We start from the raw sequence: 23,857 nt of genomic DNA on the forward strand, positions 1-23,857 counted from the left end.
GCAATTAGTTGTGACTGTTTTTACCTTTCAAGCAGAGTCAGACCAATATAAGGTTGGCTGCAAAAACCTGTGAATCCCCTGGGAAGGACAGCCGCTTCAAAACCTACGTTAGATATGGCTGCAGAGGACAGTGACAAAGCAGATCCCTCTGAGACTGGAAGCAGGAGCTGCCAGATTGGCTAACCAAAGACTTTATTTCCCACCAGGGAATCTGTGATTTCTGTCCAGTAAGATATGACATGGATTGTGATTCATTGACCACTGCATGCTTCCTGTTATCCTCTTTCCTTAGTGAAATTTTTATTAAGGTCACTGTTCTTTCCTTTACATCATTTTATATATATATATGGGAAGTGGCTTAGAGACAGCTTATTTCCTAGCCATATAAATGGTCAGATAAGAGTTGTCATATTTACACTTGATAGAGCAGATATAAAATCAACCAGAGATCCTGCCACATGCAGTAACTGGATGAGATGGTGGGGCTGTCTTCCACGAGGAGAGGATGAGTATGTTCTGTTTAGCACACGTGTGAAAAGCATGTATGTGCATATTGAGTTGAGGACTGGCACACACAGTTGGCCAGTCAATATTCATTTCTTAACTCTGCCATAAATTTAGAAAAGTTAAATATTTGATTTTCCAATTTTTTCTTACTATTACAGTAGCCATGTAATACAGTTTTAGCTCAAAAACCTGCTGGGGGACTTCATGGAAGACCTTCCCTTTTTCTGATGAAAGGGTAAGGCAGGGCTGGTGTTAACCTCTTTGTCTTGCTTTGACCTTATATGTGCTTCTTGGAGCTGCAATGACTATCTTGAAATCATTAGGCAGCAAACATGAATATAAAAAGTAAATACACTTGGGGTGGTGGAGCAAAAAAATTGAAGGTATTAATGGCATCATTGACTAGTAAAAGGTGAAAGATTCATATGCTCTGAAGAGAAACCAGAGTATGGCACCGTTGATCAGTAAACCGAAGGACATTACCTGTTTTTATATAGTGTTTATTTAGATTTATCACCGTATTCACTGCTTTCTTTGCCCTTCATTCCTTTTTGCATCTTGATCTCCAGCTAGAATCACTTTCCTTTCTTGCATTCATTCTTTAATATTTTCCACTCATACTTTAATGCAGCTTTTTTAGTGGAACTTTTTTTATTTTTGGTTTATCCAAAAAGTGTTTCAATTTTAAAAAGTAAATCTGCTATGAACATTTGTGTACAAATCTTTGAATGGACACATATTTTCATTTCTTTTAGGTGGATTCCTAAGAGAAGGATTGCTGGATTTTATGACAAATACATATATAAATTTTAGGAAACTGCCACATTTTCCCAAAGTGGCTGAACCGTTTTACATTTCCACCAGTATTAGATGAGACTTCTAGTTTCGCTACGTCCTTGCCAATACTGTGTTGTCGGTATTTTTTATTATAGCCGTTCTAGTAGATATGTAGGATTATTTCATTGATGTTTTAATTTAAATTTCCCTAAGCTGAAAAAAATGGTTGCCCATTTTTAGGTTGGGTTACCTTTCTTTTGTTCCATTTGTAAGAGTTCTTTATATAGTCTAGACACAAGTCTCTTATCAGATACATGATTTGTAAATATTTTCTCCTATTCTGTGGCTTGCCTTTTCATTTTTTTAATGGATTATTTTACTAGAAAAAGTCTTACAGACAACAGGTTTCTTCTGTGTAGCTCAGGGAACTATATTCAATACCTTATAGTAACCTATAATGAAAAAGAACATGAAAACAGATATATGTATGTATATGTATGACTGAAACATGCTTTACAGCAGAAATCGATACAGCATTGTAAACTGACTATACTTCAATTAAAAAAAAAGAAAGTCTTAAATTTTGATAAAGTATAATTTGTCAATTTTTTCTTTTATAAATTGTGCTCTTAGTGTCATGTCTAAGACATCTTTGCCTAACCCAAAGTCACACAGATTTTTTTCTAGAAGTTTTATAGTTTTAGTTCTTACATTTGGGTCTGTGATCTATTTTGAGTTAATTTTTCTGTGTGCTACAAGGTAGAGGTCTAAGCCTGTCTGTTTGCACACAGATGTTCAAATATCCCAGTACCATTTGTTGAGAAGACTATCTTTTCCTCACTGAATTGCCTTGGTACCTCTGTCAAAATAATATAAGGATTTATTTTCAGTGTACAATTCTTGATCTATAGATTCCCTATCAAAATCCCAACAGAATTTTTTAAATAGTAATCAGCAAGCTAATTCTAAAATTTGTATGGAATGACAAAGGAACTAGAATAGCCAGAACAATTTAGAAAAAGCAGAACAAAATTGAGGGACTTACATTGCCTGGTTTCAGATTTTGCTGTTAACCTGCAGTGATCAAGAGAGTGTGCTTTCTTGCAGGAAGAAAAGAAATGCCAGCTTTAGGTTACTATCTTTAAAGCAGACATTTCTCAGTCTGATTTCTTGTTATCACAACTATCATGACTGTATAATATTGCAAAGGCATAACCATCATATAGGCTTTGAAAATTTTCAGAAGGTTTTCAGTTGATGAATTTTTTTCTCTTTGAGATAAGACGAGGGGCAGCTAACATTCTTTACTTGTGTTTGGAAGGTGAACCAGAGGAACTTGTAGAACCTGTAAGAATGAGATTTAAAGGTGTGTCACTGGCCAGTACATTCTTTGAGCAGTTCTAGGTCATTCCACACAAAATTATTCTTTAGAGTTTATGAAAACCCATATTTCTATTTAGCTTATGTTTAAGAAAGTGAAGATTGAGGTGATGATGATTATTCTGCCTTATTCATATAAATTAAAATAAAATACGGTAAGACTGATACGCTCTTTCAAGAAAACCCCCTGATAGTTACTCAAAGCTTGTAGGTTTTTTTTAGTAAAACATAAAGAATTACAAGTCACTCTAGTAGACAACTATCAACAATTCATGACAAAATATTTGTTAAACATATACTACTAACAGGGCAGTAGGCCACATTTAGCCTCACGGGATAAAGATAAATAAGACACTAGTCCTGTTTCAGGAAATTTATAGCCTAGTTAAGGAAAGGAAGCATATTCATATGGAGACTAAAGAAAAATCCAGGATAGTAAATTAAGGAAGTTGCTGAATTTCTCCTTTTTATAAAAGTTTCTCTAGGTGATTCTTTCTCTATTTTTCTCCCAGTGAATTCCTTGTAAGAATTTTATTCCCTTTATCAACCTGGTAGTATCCTTTGGATCTGTTCTGGTTTCAGTCCTAAAGACATTATTCAGCACAAAATACCATAGACGTTCAAACGGTAGACTAAGATAATGATTCTCAAATTGTGATCCGAACTGACATCATCAGCATCACCTGGGAACTTGTTATAAATGCAAATTTTTAGACCCCACACCAGATCTACTGAATTAGAAATTCTGAAGGTAGGCCCTGGCAGTCTGTTCTGTATCAGGCCATCCAGGGAATTCTTGACACTTGCTAGTTTATCCTTTCACCTGTTGATGGACAGTTGGGTTTTTCCAGTTTGGGGCTGTTATGGATAATGCTGCTGTGAATACTCACCTACACATCTTTGTGCAGACGTGCTTTTTACCTCCCTTGAGTAAATATGTGAGAGTGGAATTTCCGGGTCAAATGGTAGGTTTAGTAGTTATCTATTGCCACAGAGCAAATACTCGGAGGCCAAAAACAACAAAAGTTTATTATCTCACAATTTCTCAAGGTCAGGAATCCAGAAGTAACTTAGCCAGATAGTTCTGGCTCAGGGTCAGTCAAGGTGTCAGTCAGGGCTGTGCTCATTTCCAGGCTTGGCTTGGGGACAGTCCACTTCCAAGCACACACAACGTGGCTCTTGTCAGGCCTCCATTCCTCGTCATGCCAGCCCCTCCGCAGGGCTGCCTCATGACGTGGCAGTGGGGTCCCCCCAGAGTAAAGCAATCTGAAAGAGGAAACAAGAGCGCACCTAAGACAGAAGCCACAAAATTTATAATCTAGTCTTGCGAGCAGCATGTCATTTCTCCCGCCATGTCTGTTTTGTAGAAGTGAGTCAGTGAGTCCAGCCCACACTGAAGGGGAGAAGATGATACAAGCGTGTGTCAGGAAGGGGAGTTCATTGGGGTGCACCTTAAAGGCTTTCTACCACAGTAGGTGTTGCCTTAAATTTCTAACAAACTGTCACACTCTTTCCCAAAGTCTTTCTATTGCTTTACATTCCCGCTAGTGACGATGAGAGTTAACAGTTGTTCCACATCCTCACTGGCGTCTGGTAGGCTGACCAGCTTTTTTAATTTTAGGCGTTCTAACAGAGATGTAGATCTTCATTTGCTTTTAAGTTGCCTTTGTCTGATGACTAATGGCGCTGAGCATGTACTTACTAACTATGTGTATATCTTCTTCTTTGGTAAAACGACTTCGCATTTTTTGTCCATCTTTTAATTGAGTTGTCTTACTATTGAGTTGGAAGCGTTCATTATATATATAAAAACATGAAACAGATAAACATAAAATGCAAACCCTTTTTTAGATACATTTATAGGAAATATTTTCTCCCATTTTGTGGCTTGCCTTTTCATTGTCTTAATGGTGCCTTTCAAAGAGCAAAAGTTTTTATTTGATTAAGTCCAGTTTATCCTTTTTTTCCTTTGTGGTTCATGCTTTTTATGTTCTGTCTAAGAAATCTTTGCTTTCTCCAAAGTCGCAAAGATTTGGGGGGATTTTCTTTCTATTAGTGTAAAATGATGGAAGATTGGGAACCTCTCAGTAATGTTATAGCAAAATACTGTAACAGTTAACTATTTGTATAATTCATGTATATGCAGTGTATAGATACTACCTTGAATGGCTATACATTTACTGTTGTTGAACTTCTCATTCTGCTCACGGACTAGACTATATGTTCCTTAAGAGTGGAAAATGGTTTAATTCTTTTGTGTATCCTTTATTGTCTGGTACACAGTAGGGACTCAGTTAATATTTGTTGATTTGAATTATGTATTTTGAATTTAAGTAACAATGGGACTTTTGTATGTAAGAGTTAAAAAGTGGAGCTTATGAGAGTGATTAGGGCTGTAAGTAAAAAAAGAGTTTTTTTCTCAAGAGGAATAATTGAAACTAGGGAATGGATTAGGTCTCCAAGGGAGAGAATGTTCAGAAATAGAGTGGAACTTGGAGTGCAGCACCTTTAAGCTACAATCAAGTAGGGTGCTTCACGTGTTTTGCCCTTAGGAGGAAGGGTGAATTCGGATCAGTAATTTGCATTACTTTGACATCTCTGCTTGTGCTATATCTATGCCATTGAATATGAAAACAGTATTCTTCAGTTTGAATACTAAGAATAAAATCTTTCGGGAGTCAAAAATTCATCCAGTTCAAGTGCTGAATTATGAGGAAGCTTCATTTTGGCCTGAACAAGTGCTTATCTTCAGCAATTTTTTTTGATTAATTATAAACATCCCATTGGTAATAGTACTGACTTCAGAATGCTGCCGTTGCGTACTTTTAAGTTATAAGCCCAGTGCTTCTTAATGCAGACTCTGGATATTTGGTTGCTGTTCACTCTCTTTAGATGTTTCACCCTTGAGGTTTTTAGTGCTATAATTTAGGGTTCCCAAGAAAGAATTCTAGAAATTGTCTGCCCTTTTAAAGTTGCATTTATTTCTAGCCCTCTTGCAAACCAGAGATCAAGTATGACTTGGAGAAGACAGTTTCTGATAAGGGCTAACTCCCTTGTTCCAGTCCAGCCTTCTCTTCAGTTCCTTTTTTTTTCTCCTAATAGATTTTATTTTTTAGAGCAGTTTTAGATTCAGGGCAAAATTGAGCAGAAATTACAGAGAGTTCCTATGTCTCCTGCTTCCACACACACACAAGCCTCCCCAACTATCAGTATCATATTGACACATCGTGATTGCTCAGAACCCGTGGTTTACATTAGGGTTCACTCTTGGTGGTGTATATTCTCTTAGTTTTGACAAATGTATAGGGGCGTGTGTCTACCATTATAACAGCCTTGGAGTATTTTTCATTGCTCTGAAAATCCTCTGTGCTCTGCCTGTTCACCTCTCCCTCCCCTATAACTCTGGCAACTGCTGATCTTCTTACTGCCTCCATAGTTTTGCCTTTTGCAGAATGTCATATAATTGGAATCTATAGTATGTAGCCTTTTCAGGTTGGCTTCTTTCATTTGGTAACATGCCTTTAGGGATCTCTCTGTCTTTTCATGGCTTGATAATGGATTTCTTTTCAGCACTGAATAATATTCCATGGTCTGGATGTTCCACAGTTTAATTATCTGTTTTTCTACTGAAAGACATCTTGGTTGCTTCAAGGTTTTGATAATTATGAATGAAGCTACTGTAAACATTAGTGTGCAGGTTTTTGTGTGGCCATAAGTTCTCAACTTCTTTGGGTAAATACCAAGAAATGTGATGGCTGGACCTTATGGTAAGAGTTATGTTTAGTTTTGGCAGAAACTGCCAGATTGTCATCCAGTTGGCTACAGTCCCCTTTTGCCTTCCCGCTAGCGATGAATAAGAGTTGCTGCTGTTCCACTTCCTCAGGGACATTTGTTGTTGTCAGTGTTTTGGATTTTCACCTTTCTTATAGGTGTATAGTTGTATCTTGTTTTAATTTGCAATTCCCTGATGACATACGATGCTGAGAATCTTTTCTTATGCTTATTTACCATCTGTGTACTTTCTCTGGTGAGATGTCTTTTAGGGCCTTTTGCCCATTTTTTAATTGGGTTGATCATTTTCTTATTTGAGTTTTAAGAATTCTATATATATTTTGGATAACAGTCCTTTATCAGGTATGTCCCCTGCAAATATTTTTTCCCAGTCTGTGGCTTGTGTTCTTATTCTCTTGACAGTGCCTTTTGTAGAGCAGAGTTTCTTTTCCAGCTCTATTAAGGCATTATTGACAAATTATAATATACTTAAAGTGTACAATGTGATGATTTGATATACATTGTAAAAGGATTTTCAAAATCAGGTCAACACATCCATCACCTCATATCATATTTACCTTTTTTAAAAAATGAGAACCCTTAAGTTGTGCTCTTAGCAAATTTAAGTTATACAGTACTGTGTTACCAACTATAGTCACCATGCTGTCCATTAAATCCTCAGACCTTATTCATCTTATAACTGAAAGTTTGTACTCATTTACCAGCCTCTCACTTCCCCCACCCCAGCTTCTGGCGACCACCATTCTGTGTTTCTATGAGTTTGACTTTTTAATTAAAAAAAATTTTTTTAAGATCCCACATATAAGCGATGCCATGCAGTGTTTGTCTTTCTCTATCTGACGTATTCTACTTAGCATAAAGGCCTCCAGTTCATCCTTGTTGCTAATGGCAAGATTTCCTTCCCTTTTATGATGAATAAAATGCTTTATGTGTGTATATGGTCATAATCTCTTCACCCATTCATCGTCAGCAGACATATTTAGGTTGTTTCCATATCTTGGCTGTTGTGAATCACGCTGCGATGAACATGGAAGTACAGATGCCTCTTCGAGACAATGATTTTGTTTCCTTTGGACATATACTCAGAGGTGGGGTTGCTGGATCATATGGTAGTTCCATTTTTAATTTTTTAAGGAATCTCCATACTGTTTTCCATAGCAGCCTGCACCAGTTTACATTCCCAACAGCAGTGTACAAGGGTTTTCTTTTCTCCACATCCTCACCAGCATTTCTTATCTCTTGTCTTTTTAATAACAGACATCCTAACAGGTGGGAGGTGGTGTTGCAAAGCGGTTTTGATTTGCACTTCCTTGATTAGTAGTGTTGAGTACTGTTTCATGTACTTGTTGGCCATTTGTATGAGGACTCGTCCAGGTGTGCCCTAGGCACCTAGGAAAAGCCGCCCTGTCCCCACCCTCCACTTTCCCTGCAGGGAGGGGGACGGTGGCTGTGGGCATTGCAGTCTCTGGAACTGCACCTGCCTCTGAGTCTGACCCGGTTGCGTACCTGCTCTGGCGAGCACTCTGTCCTCACGGCAGCCTGGGCCGGCTCCTCCCGCACTCCTGTATTGCATACTTGGCCATAGATGTGCAGTATCTCACTGCACCTCCTCTGGCTAATGTGGGGTCAATGCAAGACTGAAACCCAGGGGTCTGGGACCCTAAAGGAAAGCTGCAACCCATCACCGTAGTTTGCATGTGCCTCCCTGGAGCTGGCCTGGCGGCCCAGCAGGCTTGGCAGCTCTTTAGCCGAAGCAATTGCCACAGAAGTGGAGGATGACTTTTTTCTCTAGTGGTTTCTGCTTCTCATTCCTGTTACTGCCTTTGGCCTAGGAACATGGCAGGTCCAGCGTCAGAAGAGGAAGGCAAAATTGATCACTAGAATTATGGCCCAGCCCATCCTTCAGTGGAACTGAAACGTCTTGAACACAGGCCAGTGCAGGTCAGAAGGCACCCTGACCACTCCAAGTTGCTGCACCTGATGCCGTGGACTGTAGAGGGCCCCGCCCGGGAAGCTCAGGGGCCAGCTGCCTGGCTCTCCCTGCTTGCCTGCCTTGGCTCTCCCTTCCACTGCACTGACCTGGGAACCACCATCCTGGTAAATAGAGGGCTTGTGCCCGGGAAGAAGATGAACCCTGATACACAGTGTAAAGGCCGGATTGGAGAAGTAGACCTGGAAACCAGGAAGCCTTTTGTCCCTTCCTTAGGGTCAGAGACCGGAATGTAACTGTTAGAAACTTTCCCGATGTTAAGAGTCAAGAATGGGTACAAGGAGGGAGAGAAAGGGTGGAAGCAAAGTGAGCAATGCAGTCACTCACTGTACATGGTGTGGAGTCAGTCTGTGAACTGACTCAAGTTCACTGACAAAGACATAGCAGTGTGAGTATATTATTTAAAATTGCAGATGTAACCGAGAGGAGAAATAAGGATAGTGTAACTTACCAGACATTCGAATTAAAAGAGGTGGACTGCAGTGTGAGAGAGCTGAAACCTCATCTTTCATAGCTGGGAGTCTGATGTCCAGAGTGCCAAATCTAGAAATGGAGAAGATAAGCATTTTGAATTATGGAAGAAGAGTGTGCCACTGGTTACATTTGTTCTCTTATTTCTCTGATTATTTCTTAACGGGTTCCTTCTCCAACCATTAAATGTTGGTATTTTCCAGGGATCAGTTCATGGCCTCTGCTCACACGACACACGCACACTCTGAGCTAGTTCATTCACATAAATGGCTTCAACAACCTCCTGTGGAATTTGAGTCCCAGATCTCGTCTCTCTAACCTGGTGGTTATCCTTCATGCGAGATCTGCATCTTCAGACGTTTCCTTCTACACGTCCCAGCAGCACTTTAAATTTAACGTGTCCAAATAGAAATCGTTATCTTACTCATGAAATCTGTTTCAGTATTCCTTTTTAAACAGCTATATTGAAGTATAATTTACATACCATAAAATTCACCTATTTTAGCTGTATAATTCAGTGACATCAAATTTGCAGCCACCTCAACAATCCAATTTTAGAACATTTCCATCCGTCTAAAAAGATCCGTTTTGCTCATCTGCAGTCATTTTCTTTTCCCAGCCCCACTTCCAAGCAATCATTAATCTATTTCTGTCTGTATTGATTTGCCTTTTCTAAAGATTTCATGTAAATGGAATGATACAATATGTGACTTTTGTGACTGGCTTCTTTCACTTAGCATGTTTTAGAAGTTCATTCATGTTGTAACATATACTAATACTTCACTCCTTTTTATTGCTGAATAGTATTCTATGGCATGGTTATACCACATTTTGTTTGTCCATTCATCAGTTAATGGACATGTGAGTTCTCTAGTTTGGGGCATTGTTAGTAATGTTCTAGATATAACACTCATGTTTTTGTGTGGATCTGTATTCCCATTTCTCTAGGATACACGTATCACCAATATATGTTTAACTTTTTAAGAAACTATCAAATTATTTTCCAAAGTGGCTGTGACATTTTACAGTCCCACCAGCAACGTATGAGGGTTCCAGTTTCTCTGTATTGTCAGTGCTTGTTATTGTCTGTCATCTTTATTATAGCCATTCTAGGTGTGAAATGGTATCTCACTGTGGTTTTTAATGTACGTTTCCCTAATGGATACTTGCCAGTCAGCCTTGATATTTTTTCCTTCTTTTGTACCCTGCTCTCCCATTCTGTGGATGGACCTATTAAGTATATATTTAATCCTCTCTCTCCTTTACCCTCGTTCCCATTGCTTTATTCATTATTCTTGATTATTAAAATGACCTCCAAACTGCTTTCTCTGATACGTTCCGTTTTCCACACTGCTGTCAAAATGAGTTTTCTAAAGTGCAGATGTCATCATGTCACGCCTTTGCTAAAAACCTTTCAAAAGGTCTCCATTGCCTTGAAGATAAGGTCTACCATCTGGTCCCTACTTATTTTACAGCATCTGTTCTTGTCACTCTTTCCCCCACCATCCCGTCCTCCTACGAACCCACACACACTCCACACACATACACTGCGCACGTCCTCACCTGAAATCCCCCTGCAATTATCTGAATACATTAAGGATTTTCTTCCTTCTGTGTCTTTGAACATGCTGTTACCTCTGTCTGGAATGTTCATCCATCTCTGTTGGCAAACTCTCATTCATTCCTCAAAGCTCAGCAGAACTAATTACTCCCTCTTGGAATCTTTCTCTGATTCTCCTTAATAGTTAAGATTTGTTTTTGTAAGTGTTAATATAGTGACAAAAATAGGTGTTTGTGAGAATATATTAGGTTGAATTGCATGAAATTGTAGTTTTTTTAAGTCCTAATATGGTTTATATGTCAGCCTGCAACATTCTTGTAATTGCTTGTTCCCGTTTGTGTGTCTGTCATTTGTTAAAGACAGTAAGCCACTTACTGCCTGTTTGTTCATAGATGAGTGAACAAATGAATTAGTCTTAAAGACCAAGGCTTTCATTTAGAGTGAAAAGTTACCTTGAGAAACATTAGGTCGTCTTCTTTGCAATCATGTAGCCTCAGAGGTTGTTTATTTGTATTGTGCGAAAAATTATTAATGCCAAACCAACTGCCATGATATATCTCTTAATACGTCTTGACTATCCTGAATGAAGCCACAGATTTTTCTCTCTCACATACAATTTAGTAGTCATTTTCATGTTAGTGGGCAGCATCACAGTTCCATAGTTCAAATAAGATACTAAAGGTTATTAATTTTTCACATTTTAAAGTCCAAACAAAATTTTTATATATGTCTGCATGTATGTATGTATATATATGTGTGTGTGTTTGTGTGTGTATAAGATTGTAACTATGTAAAAATTGCCTTTGAATGTGGGAGATAGTAATGAAAACTGTTTTCAGAATTTGGGATTATATGAGTTTATTTTAATATTTTCTTAAACAAGCAAATGTATGCTTCAGTGTTTTACATCAATCAAGTAGTAATATCTGAATTGTGGTTTTAGAAAAGATAACCATCTGAAGTATGGTTGGCATACTTTAGGTAATTATATGATTAGGAACCTTGAACTTCATTTAAACAAAATTATAGTTTTAGTCAATATTTTAAGTTATTTATGATTTTTAAACCTCATATCTTCCCCTCCATGCATATATTACAGCTTTGATAGTTTGCAGATAGTTATATCGCCATAAGTATTAGTCATATTCAGTGATTATATTCACTTCAAATTGAACATGGTGTTGTGTGCTTTATTGTGACTATGCTTTCAGGTTTATAAGTATTTCAAATCATCATTTATGTAAGTGTTACATGGTTTGTAAGGAAATTCCTTTTTTTAAAAACCCTGTGGAACATTTGTCCATTAACTACACATTAAAATTCTTTTCTTCACAAAGGTCTACAACACTCTGGAATTATCTAGACATGAAAAGTTAAGTTAGGAGTCTAAAAAATGCAGTTTACTTTATAACTTAAAAAGTTGGACAGCGATTTGAGAGTGCAGCTTAGTACAACTTCTTTTCTAAATAAAATTTTGTTCCACTTGCAACTCTGAACATGTGGACTGGAAGGGGCGGTCCCCTTGGCCGGTTCCTGACCTCTGTGCACATGTTGGTCTTTGTCTCAGCCTCGCCCACACTGCACGCTGCAGCCCCATAAATCAGGCTTTTGACGTGTTACAAAAGGAAGGCACAGCTGCTCTAGTCCGCAGTTTTCAAAAACTTTTGCAAAGCTGCATATCCAACAAAGTTTACTGTTGTATGAATGTAAGTCTTTACTGAGGTAAGCCTTGTTTGTTTGGAAAAAGAAACTCATACAGGAAGCCAGTGATTATTTCAAATTAGATACGTTTAATTGCTCTTTCTTTGTCTCTCTCATTGCTCGTCTGTTTAACAAAGAGTGATTGGCTTTGAGAGAAGCCTTGACATTACACCTGTGTTAATAGGAATTTGTTGATTGAGATTTCTGTTACAAAGTCTTTCTGTTTAAGTCGGGAGTGAGTCTACTTTATAAAATGAAATTGAGAGCATATAATCTAATGTAAGTATAAATTCTTCATCTTTTCAAATTTATTTTGTAATTCCTTTATTTCTGTTGTAGTAGATTAACGTCACACATAGCTGCTACGCTTTACCAGATGCCACATATTTTTTTTAAAAGAAAGGCATCTGTAGATTGGCAAATGTAATGTGCAATCTACAGTAAGTTTAAAGTACTTTTATAAAATTTTTACAGGTTCTGTAGAAATGCAACCCTTTCAATGCTGTTAAAGTTTGTTCTATAGTATGTCTGTGGCCATTTTTAATAAACTGAAAAGTTGAAAGTTACTCTATTGAAAAGTCAAATTAGAAATAGGCTTTATGAAAAAGTAAAAAGTCAATTCAGGTCATTCAGTTTCACTTACTGACTCATATCTTTCCTATGTAATCTCATATGCTGTACACCTACATTGACAATGTTTATTAAAAATAAAACATTAGACTTTTCTCCAGAGAGAGATTTAAGATTACATTACATTATTCAGACAATGATGTGTGTGTAGTGCATTTTATACTATTTGTTGATCTTTTAGTTTTATCTGTTTAGATTTTTTATTGATATGTAATAAGAATCTAAAAAATAGATGCTCAAAGAATTTTGTCACTAGCATATAAATCTCTTAATTATTTTCATTATTTAAGAAAATATTACTATTAGAATATGTGACATTTTATAATGCTCTCAAAAGAAGATAATTTTTCCCAAATTATTAATTTTAGGTGCTGTTTTTCAACCCTAAACTTTTGACCAAGAATGAAACTATTTAAAAATTAAGATGCCAACAGGTAATTTCTTGTAAGTTTATGCTTTTGTCAATGTGTGTCACGTAGCAAAAGAACCAGAAAACGAATGTTTATTTACACAAGGCTATATTTTTCCCATCTGAAATTGTCCTAGAAATCTGAAATACCTTGGTTTTAAAAGACCTTCCTTTATAACATGGAAATATTTTATTTTAGACTTATGTATTTAATCACTTTTTACAAACTGATAAATTTCTAACTTACTCTATATATCTGATATGAACTTTACAAATAAGTAAACGAAATCAGAATAAAAACAGATTCAGAGATAGTGGTGCTGGTTAGATGAGTATATTCTTTACTCATAAAATACCAGGTGTTGAGTCATGACTGGTTACAATTCTATAATCTTGTTAAAAACAAGGACATTAATTTCAGCCATAGGAAGCGTTCTGTGTTAAAGTTACACTCCACCCTCAATGGAAAACCCTATGTGATGACTCATGATTCTGGTGTAATGTAATGTTAATTGGGATTTAATTCTTTAGCCAAATTATTCCTGAAAAATTGTAAGCGTTATCTTACTAAAAGTTGTTTGGTTGTAAAGGTATTACATTGTGTAAGAAAAGAAAAGATCTGAAAGGTTAGTTCTGGTTGGTTTACTTTCTTTTTTTCCACTTAAATTCTTTGTAGTTCTGTTTCCCTCTTTACATTTTTATACTTTTGTAGTTGTAATGTGATGGTGAAAGAGAATCTTTTCAATTCGAAAGTAAAAGGAAAGTTTTAAAATTTCAGATTCTGATGATGAAGACAGCTGGTTTAATAGCAATTATGTCTTAACAGGTATGATATCTTAGTGGCAAATAAATATCAGGTAAATTTTTTAAATTAGTATGCTGTTTTTTAAAATGCCAGATTGGAATTAGGCCATTTTCTTCTTCACATCAGATTCTATGTCATTTCTGGACAGAAACAATCAGGAATCCACAATGTACAATTTTAAAGCAATGTAATTCCCCTACCGAGACTAAAAGATAAAGCATTCAGCAATTTGTATTTCTAATTATAAATAGTAGCATATAGTAATATAATGAATTCTACTGTGGTTACTTCTCAATTTTTCTGTATAATGGTTTTGGTGACAAAGAGTGAAAGGGAAGTTTTTTTTTTTTAAGGGTGAGGGAGGAGGTAGAGGCTGGAAGGAAGGAGAGGTACCAAGAGAGAAACGAAAGGCAGAGAGAGAAGCATAAAGGAAAAGCCAAAGATAAAGAAGGAAGGAAGATGGAGAAAGAGGGGAGAAAGGAAGCCAGAGAAAAATGGAGGCTTATTTTCTTTATATTCTGAAAGTTTGGGCTACATATCAAACAATGACTTAGGTTTTTAATTTTACTGAGAACTTCAGATACGTCTTTTTAGTTACTAGCTATTACCTAAAATCCCCTTGCAAATCAAAACCTAAATAGATTACTTTTGATGTTAAAATTGTGATATACATATAAATATCTAAAGATAATTTTGGACATCAGAGTTTATTTAATAATCTAAACTTTGTTTCCCACAGCAATTCCAGACTTGAATGTATCTGAGACTTTAAAGGAAAGAGGAATCTAAATATGCCCTTGGGACAGAGAAATTTTATGCAAAGCTGCAGAATCTCTGTCCTAATTGTGAAAGACCACTATTTATTTAAAGATCCTAATCACCTCCTTTTAGTCTATGATGTAGAGCCCCTATTTCTGTAATGTACCTTATAACTCCATTATAATTAATATCATCAAGACAGATTAGTTTTTTTCCTCAAGGGGATAGAAGTCCCTGCTTATCAAAATAAGGAATAAGATTAAGTCCTTCATGTTAACAAACAATTTTTCATTCTGATTTTTAGAATTGCTACTTCAGTCTAAGACACTTAGTTGTTTTCCTTGTTTTATCAGGAAAACTATAATTTGTCTCCCTCTATTTTATGTATGTGTGTGTTTTAGATCACGAAGAGCCCTGTGGTCCCAGTCATAGGTCCTTTTGCCTGAATGGAGGGATTTGTTATGTGATACCTACTATTCCCAGCCCGTTTTGTAGGTGAGTGGAATGGACTGGGGAGAGGGTAATTTTATTTTTTATCATCTACTGACTTCTTTGAGATGTGATAAATATTGAACAAAGAGTGTTAAGATGAAAAAGCATTAGGAACACTTCACATTTATATAAAACAAAATTCTGGTTTTAAAGAAATACAAAGCAAAGTAGCAAATCACAACCTCAAAGGGTTTATTTTGAAGATTGGTAGTGGTAGTCTCAGGCCTAGTCAGATTCTTTAGTAATCCATTGCAGTGAACTCTCTGCTTTTAGCAATTTAGGGAAGGCAGTCTATGCTTAATTTACTGGCAAAACAGCTGGAGAATTCACTAAAGAAAGCCCAACATGAAATATTTTGCTTTGAGTTTAAAATACATAAGTACATGATAACTATGTTGTCAAAACTTCATTTGATATATTAAAAAGAAAATGAAGAGTTAAGTTTTTCTAATGGTGGCAGCAAATTAAAAAAGAAGGGTGTCTTGGCCACTCCTGTTTTAAAGTAATATGATTCACTTTGGGAGTACAGTTATAGTCAGTGATTAATAAAAGACCTGAAAATAGTACTTGTATGGCTGGCTTCCTGTGAGTTTGGTTGAATAGGAGTTGAGGGAGTTATAATAAACCTCTTTTAATATATGAATTAGCAACATTGTACTACCAATAATGCCCATAGACTTTAGCAGAACTAACCCCTAAGGACCTCAGGATATTTTGTAGCGTGTGAGTGAATTATTCTGTTTCTGTTCTTTAACTTGAAATGAGAGCTATAGAATCTAGGTTTTAAATCTTACTAAATAAGCGAAAGAAAGTAAAATTCATAGGAAAAGTGAAAGATACAGGGATTCAGTCTGGAGGAGAAGCAGAGAAATAATGTTATAATTATTTCAGGAAGGTTTTCGAAGTTTCCACAGAGGAAATAGTGAGAGTCTCGGTATTTTTCCTCTTAAGTGTACAAGAGAGGGGATAGAGGAACGAATTAACAATTACAGCAGCACCTGGTAGGTGAGAAATGTTATTTAAAAATTTTTAATCGATTACTGAGATATAATTTATGATAAACTACATTCAAAGTACACAACTGATGAATTTTGACAAATATTTATACCTGTGAACCCACCAACACCACAAAATACAGAACCCTAAAATTAACCCCTAAAATTTCTTTCCTGACCATACTCTTTATTTACATTTTCACGTTTCATTCTCACAAAAATCTTAGCGAAAAGGGGGAGAGGAGACCTTAAAGAAAAATAAGGGGAAAACAAGAAATTAACTGACGTACCAAAAGTCATACAACTAGGAAAAAAATTAAATGACCTTTGAGTACAGCTCGCAAGGTTCACTGAAACTTATGATATAATCTGAATTCTTCACAAGGGGATATGGCATGTGGCTTTCCTAAAGCAAAACCGAAGTGCTTATAAGAACAAATATATGTAATAATTAAAAGATATTCATGTTTTGTATCTTAATCTTGGTGGTGGCTACGTGGGTGAAAAGTCTGTCCTTTCTCTGTTGAATTGCCTTTGTATCTTTGTCAAAAATCAGTTGACCTTATGTGTGTGGGTCTACTTCTGGGCTATTCTGTTCCGTTGATCTATGTTTCTGTCTGTCACCAATCTCGATAGCTGTAGCTTTATAATAAGGGAAGTCAGGCAAGGTGAGTCCTTAACTTTGTTCTTCAGCTCATTGATCTTTAGCCTTCTATTCAAACAGACAGTATTTAATGTTAAAAATTTCCAAATACATTTAATTAAGTTAAAATTTTCTTCCATTACAACTTCTTCTTTAACCTCTGAGGGGTGTTTTTTGGTTGTCCTTTCATATTTATGTCTAATTGCATTGTGGTCAGACTATGTGGTCTATTAAGCTGTATATGTAATATTTGTGTACTAAATGTCTGTTTTACTGCACTGAGTAAATTGAGAGAATAAAGAGTACTGAAATCTAGAGAATCATTGAAATGGGAAGAAACCTAGTGTCTTACTTCAGGTCTACTACAGCAAAGTACCGCAGACTGGGAGACTTATAAGCAAAAGACATTTTTTGCTCATAGCTCTAAAGGCCAGGAGTCTGAGATCAGGGTCCCAGCTCGGCTGGTGAGTGAGCAGCAGGTGAGTGCCTGCTTCCCAGTCTTCAGATGTCCCTGGGTAGAACTTTTGACTGGCAGGTTATTTTCAGGAGGAGCTGATGGGGAGCCAGCTGTTAGACTGCAGAGCCAACATATGACAGAATGAGGAGGACCTTTTTCTTGAGCAGGATGTAAGCAAATAACAAACCACAGGCCACATTGTTTTTGTATGACCCTTGAGCTAAGAGTATTTTTTGCTTTTTAAAGAGTTGTTTAAAAACACACACACACAAAATGGAAGATTTTGCCACATGGCAGGAGGAGGAGAGAGCTCTCTAGGGTCTCTTTTATAAGGGCACAGTCCCCTTCATGAGGATTCCATCCTCGTGACTGAATCATCTCCCAAAGCCTCCACCTCCTAATACTATCGTAATAGTATCATACTGAGGTTATGATTTCAGCATGAGAATTTGGGGAGTCGGGGGGACATGGACACTTATCCATAATACTTAAGTTGTCACTCTGCTTTTGTATTCCAAATAGATGCATTTTAAGTGTATTTTCAGAAAGTTACTAATGAAAGACGGTGGGCCACTCTGCTGGTAACCCATGCCAGGCTTAAGAATATATCTGGTTTCTCTATGATTTCAAACTTTAATAGTGGTTAAAGTTAAAGGGGAGTTGAAACCATGCCCCATGGATTTACGACGGGTAGGGAAGGAGGCAGGGTGCCCATGACGCACGATAGCAGGAGGTTCTGCGGGGTTAGCACACCCTGTGCACTGTGCCTGGTGTACCCTGGAGTTGTTCAGCCTGCTGGAAGGAAGTAAAGTTAGGAGGAACAAAAGGGAGACAGAAAAAAGGAAGGATTATAGTGACCAAGGGGTCAATGAAGTTGAATGCCAGGTAAGTTTAAAATCATATCTTAAGAAAAGAATTGCTTTCCGGTAATCTTAGGGCCGTGTTTCTCACGTAGCCCTGTAGGCTACACTAGCTGTAAAGGCAATAAACACATTTTCCATCCCAGCTTACGCTATACCCTGCATTCTCTACTTCTGTTCATAACAACCCAACCACCTTGTCACTGAGAAACCCTACTCGCCCTCAGCTCTATTATTGCTCCCCGTCCAGCTGCCAGATCACAACTCGGCTGTGCTGTATGTCCCTCGTCTTTCTAGTCCTCTCTGTCCTTACAGTCACTGTGCCGGCTCAGGCCTTCTCAGCCCCTGCTCTGTCTATGGAAATAATTTCCTCACCAGTTTTCTTGGAGCCTAATTCTCATCACTACTTCTGCTAAAACAAAACAAAAAACTTCAGTGACAGCCCTCATACCTTCCACCTGCCACGCATAGAATAAAGTTTCAGCTTTCACCATCGTTTTCAGAGCCTCCCACAGTTTGCCTCCACCACTTCTGCGGCCTTCTCTTCTGCTTTGGTCTGTGTTCTAACTAGAACCATCCACTGTTTGGATTAGACACACTTGGCACTCCGTTGCCCTGCCTTTTCTTCCTGCCTGTGCATATTCAAGCCTTACATTTGAAGGTTCCTTCCTCCCTAATACCTCACCTCATCACCAGTCAGAATTAAACTCACCCTTCTCTGAATGGAGAAATAGATGCAATTTGTTACTCTATACTTTGTATCATTTACATACTCATCTCTCTTATTGTCTAATAAATATTCCCCATCCACGTCATCACCTAGAAAATTGCCTTGCCATAGTAAATAAGAGTTTAAATAGTTGTTGACTGAATAGATAGTGAGCTTTTAGAAACAATTTCATCTCTGAATCAATGGTCAGTATATTTTTCTTGACTGAAATGAGTAAGTGAATTAACAAGCAAAATACATAGAAATACTACAATGGCAAAAAACAAGTATGCTTTACAAATTTAATTTACTCTTATGCATTGGGCTTTTTCCTCTTTTATCCCCCCCATGTACTTTCTGTCAAACCAGCATCCTTTGTTTTTTTCTTATCTAATTTCTTTAGTTGGTTATTTGGCACACTGATTTTTTTTTAGCTAATATTTTAAAGCTGAGGACAATATGACATCAGGTCTTCAGTGTTTGACATCTGCTTTGTAGCCTGGTTCATGTACTTTAAATGGTCTGTGTGCACTAGAGAAGAATGTGGATTCTTTAATGATGGATGAGAGTTTTATATCCGTACACTAGATCAAGCTTGTTATAATACGCTGTTCAAATCTTTTATATCTGTACGGATTTTTTACCTTCTTAATTTATCAATAATTGAAGAGTTACATCAAAATTTCACACTGTGATTTTGGATCTTTAATATCACAATTTCTATTTTAGCTTAAAACATTTTGAGGCAATTGTTACTAAGCCCATATTAATTTAGAGTGGTTATGTCTTCTGCTGGAGTATCCTTTCATCGTTATATGGACCTTATTTATCTCTAATAATGTTTTTTGCCTTATAATGTATTTCATCTGATATTAATATAGCTATACCAGCTTTTGTTCAGTAACTGACTAGCATTCTTTTTTCTTTCAATTTTTCATTGTCTATAAATACATATAGTTTTTTTGTCTTTATTAGAATGGTTGAGTTTTATTTTTCCACCTTACATTCTATTTCGTCAGCATGTCTTGAAATCAGTTTAGTTATGTCCATCATTTTTTTAATGAAAATAATAGAACAAAAGAGAAAATATTAGAATAAATAGTGCATAATGACTGTAAGTATTATTTGTGGAACCTGTGCTTAAAGGGTGTGTGTGTATATGTGCGTGTGTGTGTGTGTGTGTGTGCGCGCACACGCCTGCGCGTGCATGCATGTGTTTGGAGTCACATCTGATCATTCACAAGTCCTGCCTGGATTAAATGGATTTCATCCTTCCTCCCCTGCCCTCTTTGCTCTTTCCTTGGTCTCCTTTCCCCTGTGAAGTGCTGCAGTAGCCTTCTTTCTTCTGTCCTAGTTTCATTCACAGTGCTGCTGTCGTGATCTTTCTAAAACGTAAATCTGACGTGGTGTTTTCTATTTGCAAAATACTTCAAGAGATGCCTACGTCCTACAGTATATCTCCGAATGTCTTCGCCTGGCATTCAAGGCTTTTCATCGTATCAGTCTATTCGGTTGACATCTTCACCTATAACTTCTTCATACATACCTTGAATTCTAAACGTCCTGAACTATGTGCAGGTTTCCAGACACGCTAAGCCTGACTCCGTGCTTTGGCAGGTGTCAGTTCCCCCGCCTGAAATGCTGCTGCTCCTTTGTCTTCGAAGTGAGGTAATTTGTCACCGCGTCTGTGGAGCCTTCTTTGACTTAACTAGGCAATTTGAGGGGCTCTTCCTTTTGTACCCCATAGTACCTTGTGCATTTTATGTATGCCTCTACTGTTAGTATTTTAATTGTTTATTTACAGCCTTCCTCAAATTTATGAATGCCTTGAGGGGACAGATTTGCCATCTGTGTGCATCTTGTGCCTAGCAAAATAAATAAATGAATAAATATTATGAAAGAAGAAACAAATTATACCTATATATTACTGCAAATGATTACAGAAAACACAAATTTTAGATTTTTTGTAAAATGTAATATATTATTTTAGTCCTACAATATCAGTAAATAATTTTTATGCAATGATTATGAGTGGTATTTTTTAATACCTTTTTTGTGGTCTTCAATATTTCGTATAAAAAAGAAAATGAGGCAGTATGAATGGCAATATAAATGTATACATTATATGCTATTTATTAACTAGAGAAGTGAATTTCAGTTTATGAAAGTATGATTCTTATTCACCATAACACTTAATTTAGAGGTTTATATGAATTCTCGTATTTTTGAATTATCTATTGTAGTATAATATACATAAAATTTACCATTTCAGCCATTTTTAAGTGCATAGATCAGTGGCATTAAGTACATGCACACTGTTGTGCAGCTGTCACCACTCTCCATCTCTAGAATATTTTCATCATCCTAAACTGAAAGTTTTACAAATTAAATAGTACCTCCCCATTCTCCTTCCTCCAGCCCTGACAAACACTGTTCCACTTTCTTGCTGTATGAATTTGACGATCCTAGATACCTAAAGTAGTGGGGTCGTAACAATACTTGGCTTGTATGTCTGTTGGGTTCTACCCAGCATGACGTTTTCAGGGCTCTTCCAGTTGTAGCAGAGTGTAGACTCCCCTTCCTTTTAAAAGATTAATGATACTCCATTGCATGCACATAACGTAGTTTGTTCATCCACTCAGCCATTGGGGAGCACTTGCGCCGTTTTCACCTTTTGGCCATTCTGAATGCTGGTCCTCTGAACACGAGCATACAGATACCTCTTCAAGATCCTGCTCTCAGTTCTTCTGTGTTTATAACCAGAGGTGGGATTGCGGAATCATGTGGTAATTCTGTGTTTAATTTTTGGAGGCACGGCTATATACTGTTTTCTCCAGTGGCTGCACCGTGTTACATTCCCACCAGCAATATACAGAAGTTCCAGCTTCTCCACATCCTTGTGAACACTTGTTGCTCTCTGTTTTTTTAGTACTAGCCTAATAGATGTGAAGCAGTATCTCATTGTGGTTTTGGTTTCCATTTACCTAGTGATTAGTGATATTGAAACTCTTTTCATGTGCTTCTTGGCCGTATGTATATCTTCTTTGGAGAATTGTCCTTTCAAGTCCTTTGTCCAATTTTGAATTGGGTTTTTTTTTATTTATTGTTGTTAGGTTTTAGTTCTCTGTATGTTCTGGGTATTAATCCCTTATCAGATATATGATTTGCAAATAGTTTCTCCCATCTTGTGGATTGCCTTTTTACGCTGTTCATAGTGTCATTTGATGCACAAAAGATTTTAATTTTGACCAAGTCTGATTTGTCTATCTTACCTTTTGTTGCCTGTGCTTTTGTGTCATATCCGAGAAACCATTGCCAAATCTGTGTCATGAAGCTTTTGCCATGTTATGAAGCCTTTGTCCTTTGTTTTCTTCCAAGAATTTATAATTCTACCTCTTATATTTAGGGCTTTTTAAATTTTGAGTTAATTTTTGTATGTGGTGTAAGATAAGGCCTTTTGCATGTGAATATCCAGTTTTCCTAACACCATTTGCTGAAAAGACTGCCCTTTCCTCATTGAATGGTCCTGGCATCCTTGTCGAATTTACAATATGTGTGAGAATTTATTTGGGGGCTCTCTATTCTGTTCCATTAGTCTATATGTTTGTCCTTATGCCAGTATCACATTGTTTTGATTACTGTAGCTTTGTAGTAAGTTTTGAACTTGGAAAGTGTTAGTCCTCCAACTTTGTTCTTCACAATGTTTTGTCTCTGCAGGGTCCCTTGAAATTCCATATGAATTTTAGAATGGGTTTTTCTATTTTTGTGAAAAACATCTATTTGGTTTTTATCAGATTGTCCTGAGTACTTACATAGGTAGTTATTTTAAAGTGTGACAGATATTTTGTATGAAAACTGTAGAGATATTTTAAGGTTCTTGATGGTATTGTCTTCCTTTGGAGGGGATTTACATCAGATTCTGGCAAGTGGTCGGAGGTGCTGGTAATCACAGATGACCTAATCCAGCGTTTGGGATTATTCAAAGCAGAGCTTCATCTGCTGTGTCAAATAGTCTGTCTAGTTTACCATTTCATCTGAGACAAATCTTGGAATCAGCTTTTCACCTTCCAAAACATCCTGCAAGAATTTTAATTGGGATTGAATCTTTAGGTCAAATATGAGAATTGACCTCTTAATAAAGTTGAAGGCTTCCAGTTCATGAACGTGTTATGTGCCTTGATTTTATGTCTGTTTAACCTTCTTTCAGCAGTTTCTATTTTCAGTCTTGGTGTGGTGGTCTTCCATCTCTTTCATTAGTTTTTTAAATAGCTGTTTTAATGGTTTTGGATGATATTTTCAATGGCATTTTAAAAATTCATTTTCCAAATGCTAATTGCTTGTATATGGAACTAAAATTATTTTATACTGATTTTATATGTAATGATCTTGCTGAATCCACCTATTAGTTATGATGGTTGTGTATGTAAATAGTCCTACGGTGTAAGCAATCTTGTCATCTTTGAAAATGGCGTTTACACTTCTTTCTCTCCAGTCTCTATACCGTTCGTTTATGTATTTTTTCCTGCTGCATTGCATTGGCTAGAATCTATGTCTGTCTGTTCAATAGAAGTGTGAAAGTGCTCATCCTTGTCTTGTTTCTAACCTAAGGAAAGAAGACTCAGTATTTCATTGTTAAGTGTATGAGCTTTATGTAGGTTTTTTGTTGATACCCTTTAACAGATTAAGGAAATTCCCTTCTATTCTTTGCTGAGAGTTTTTATCACAAATGGGTTTTATATTTTATCAAATGCTTTTTCTTTGCCTATCAAAATGGTCATATGATTGTCTTTTATTTGACTAGTGTGGTAAATTATATTTTTTACAGGTTGATGATGGTATGTTTAAGGTATATTTTGTACCTATATGACAGCATGTTTAAAGAATACATATTTAACAGGTACAGTGTGAGTTTTGACATA

General features: G+C 36.7%; 1 protein-coding gene across 7 annotated transcripts in view; it reads left to right on the top strand.

Annotated features, from left to right (window-relative positions):
- The window catches only part of NRG4 (neuregulin 4), a 64,245-nt gene that overhangs the window by 12,296 nt on the left and 28,092 nt on the right, over nt 1–23,857 (top strand). For 6 of the 7 annotated variants that reach the window (XR_004315512.1, XR_004315513.1, XM_032468841.1 and 3 more), the window contains exons 3-4: nt 13,178–13,243; nt 15,184–15,277. Coding sequence is in view for 5 of the 7 variants with exons in the window: in XM_032468841.1 (XP_032324732.1) it covers nt 13,234–13,243; nt 15,184–15,277 (104 nt within the window). In the remaining 2 variants the exon portion in view is untranslated. Of the gene's footprint in view, nt 1–12,401; nt 12,459–13,177; nt 13,244–15,183; nt 15,278–23,857 lie in introns of those variants that run through there. The other variant, XM_032468842.1, reaches the window with a different exon arrangement.

The sequence above is a fragment of the Camelus ferus genome, chromosome 27, assembly GCF_009834535.1.
Source record: "Camelus ferus isolate YT-003-E chromosome 27, BCGSAC_Cfer_1.0, whole genome shotgun sequence".
NCBI lineage: Eukaryota > Metazoa > Chordata > Mammalia > Artiodactyla > Camelidae > Camelus > Camelus ferus.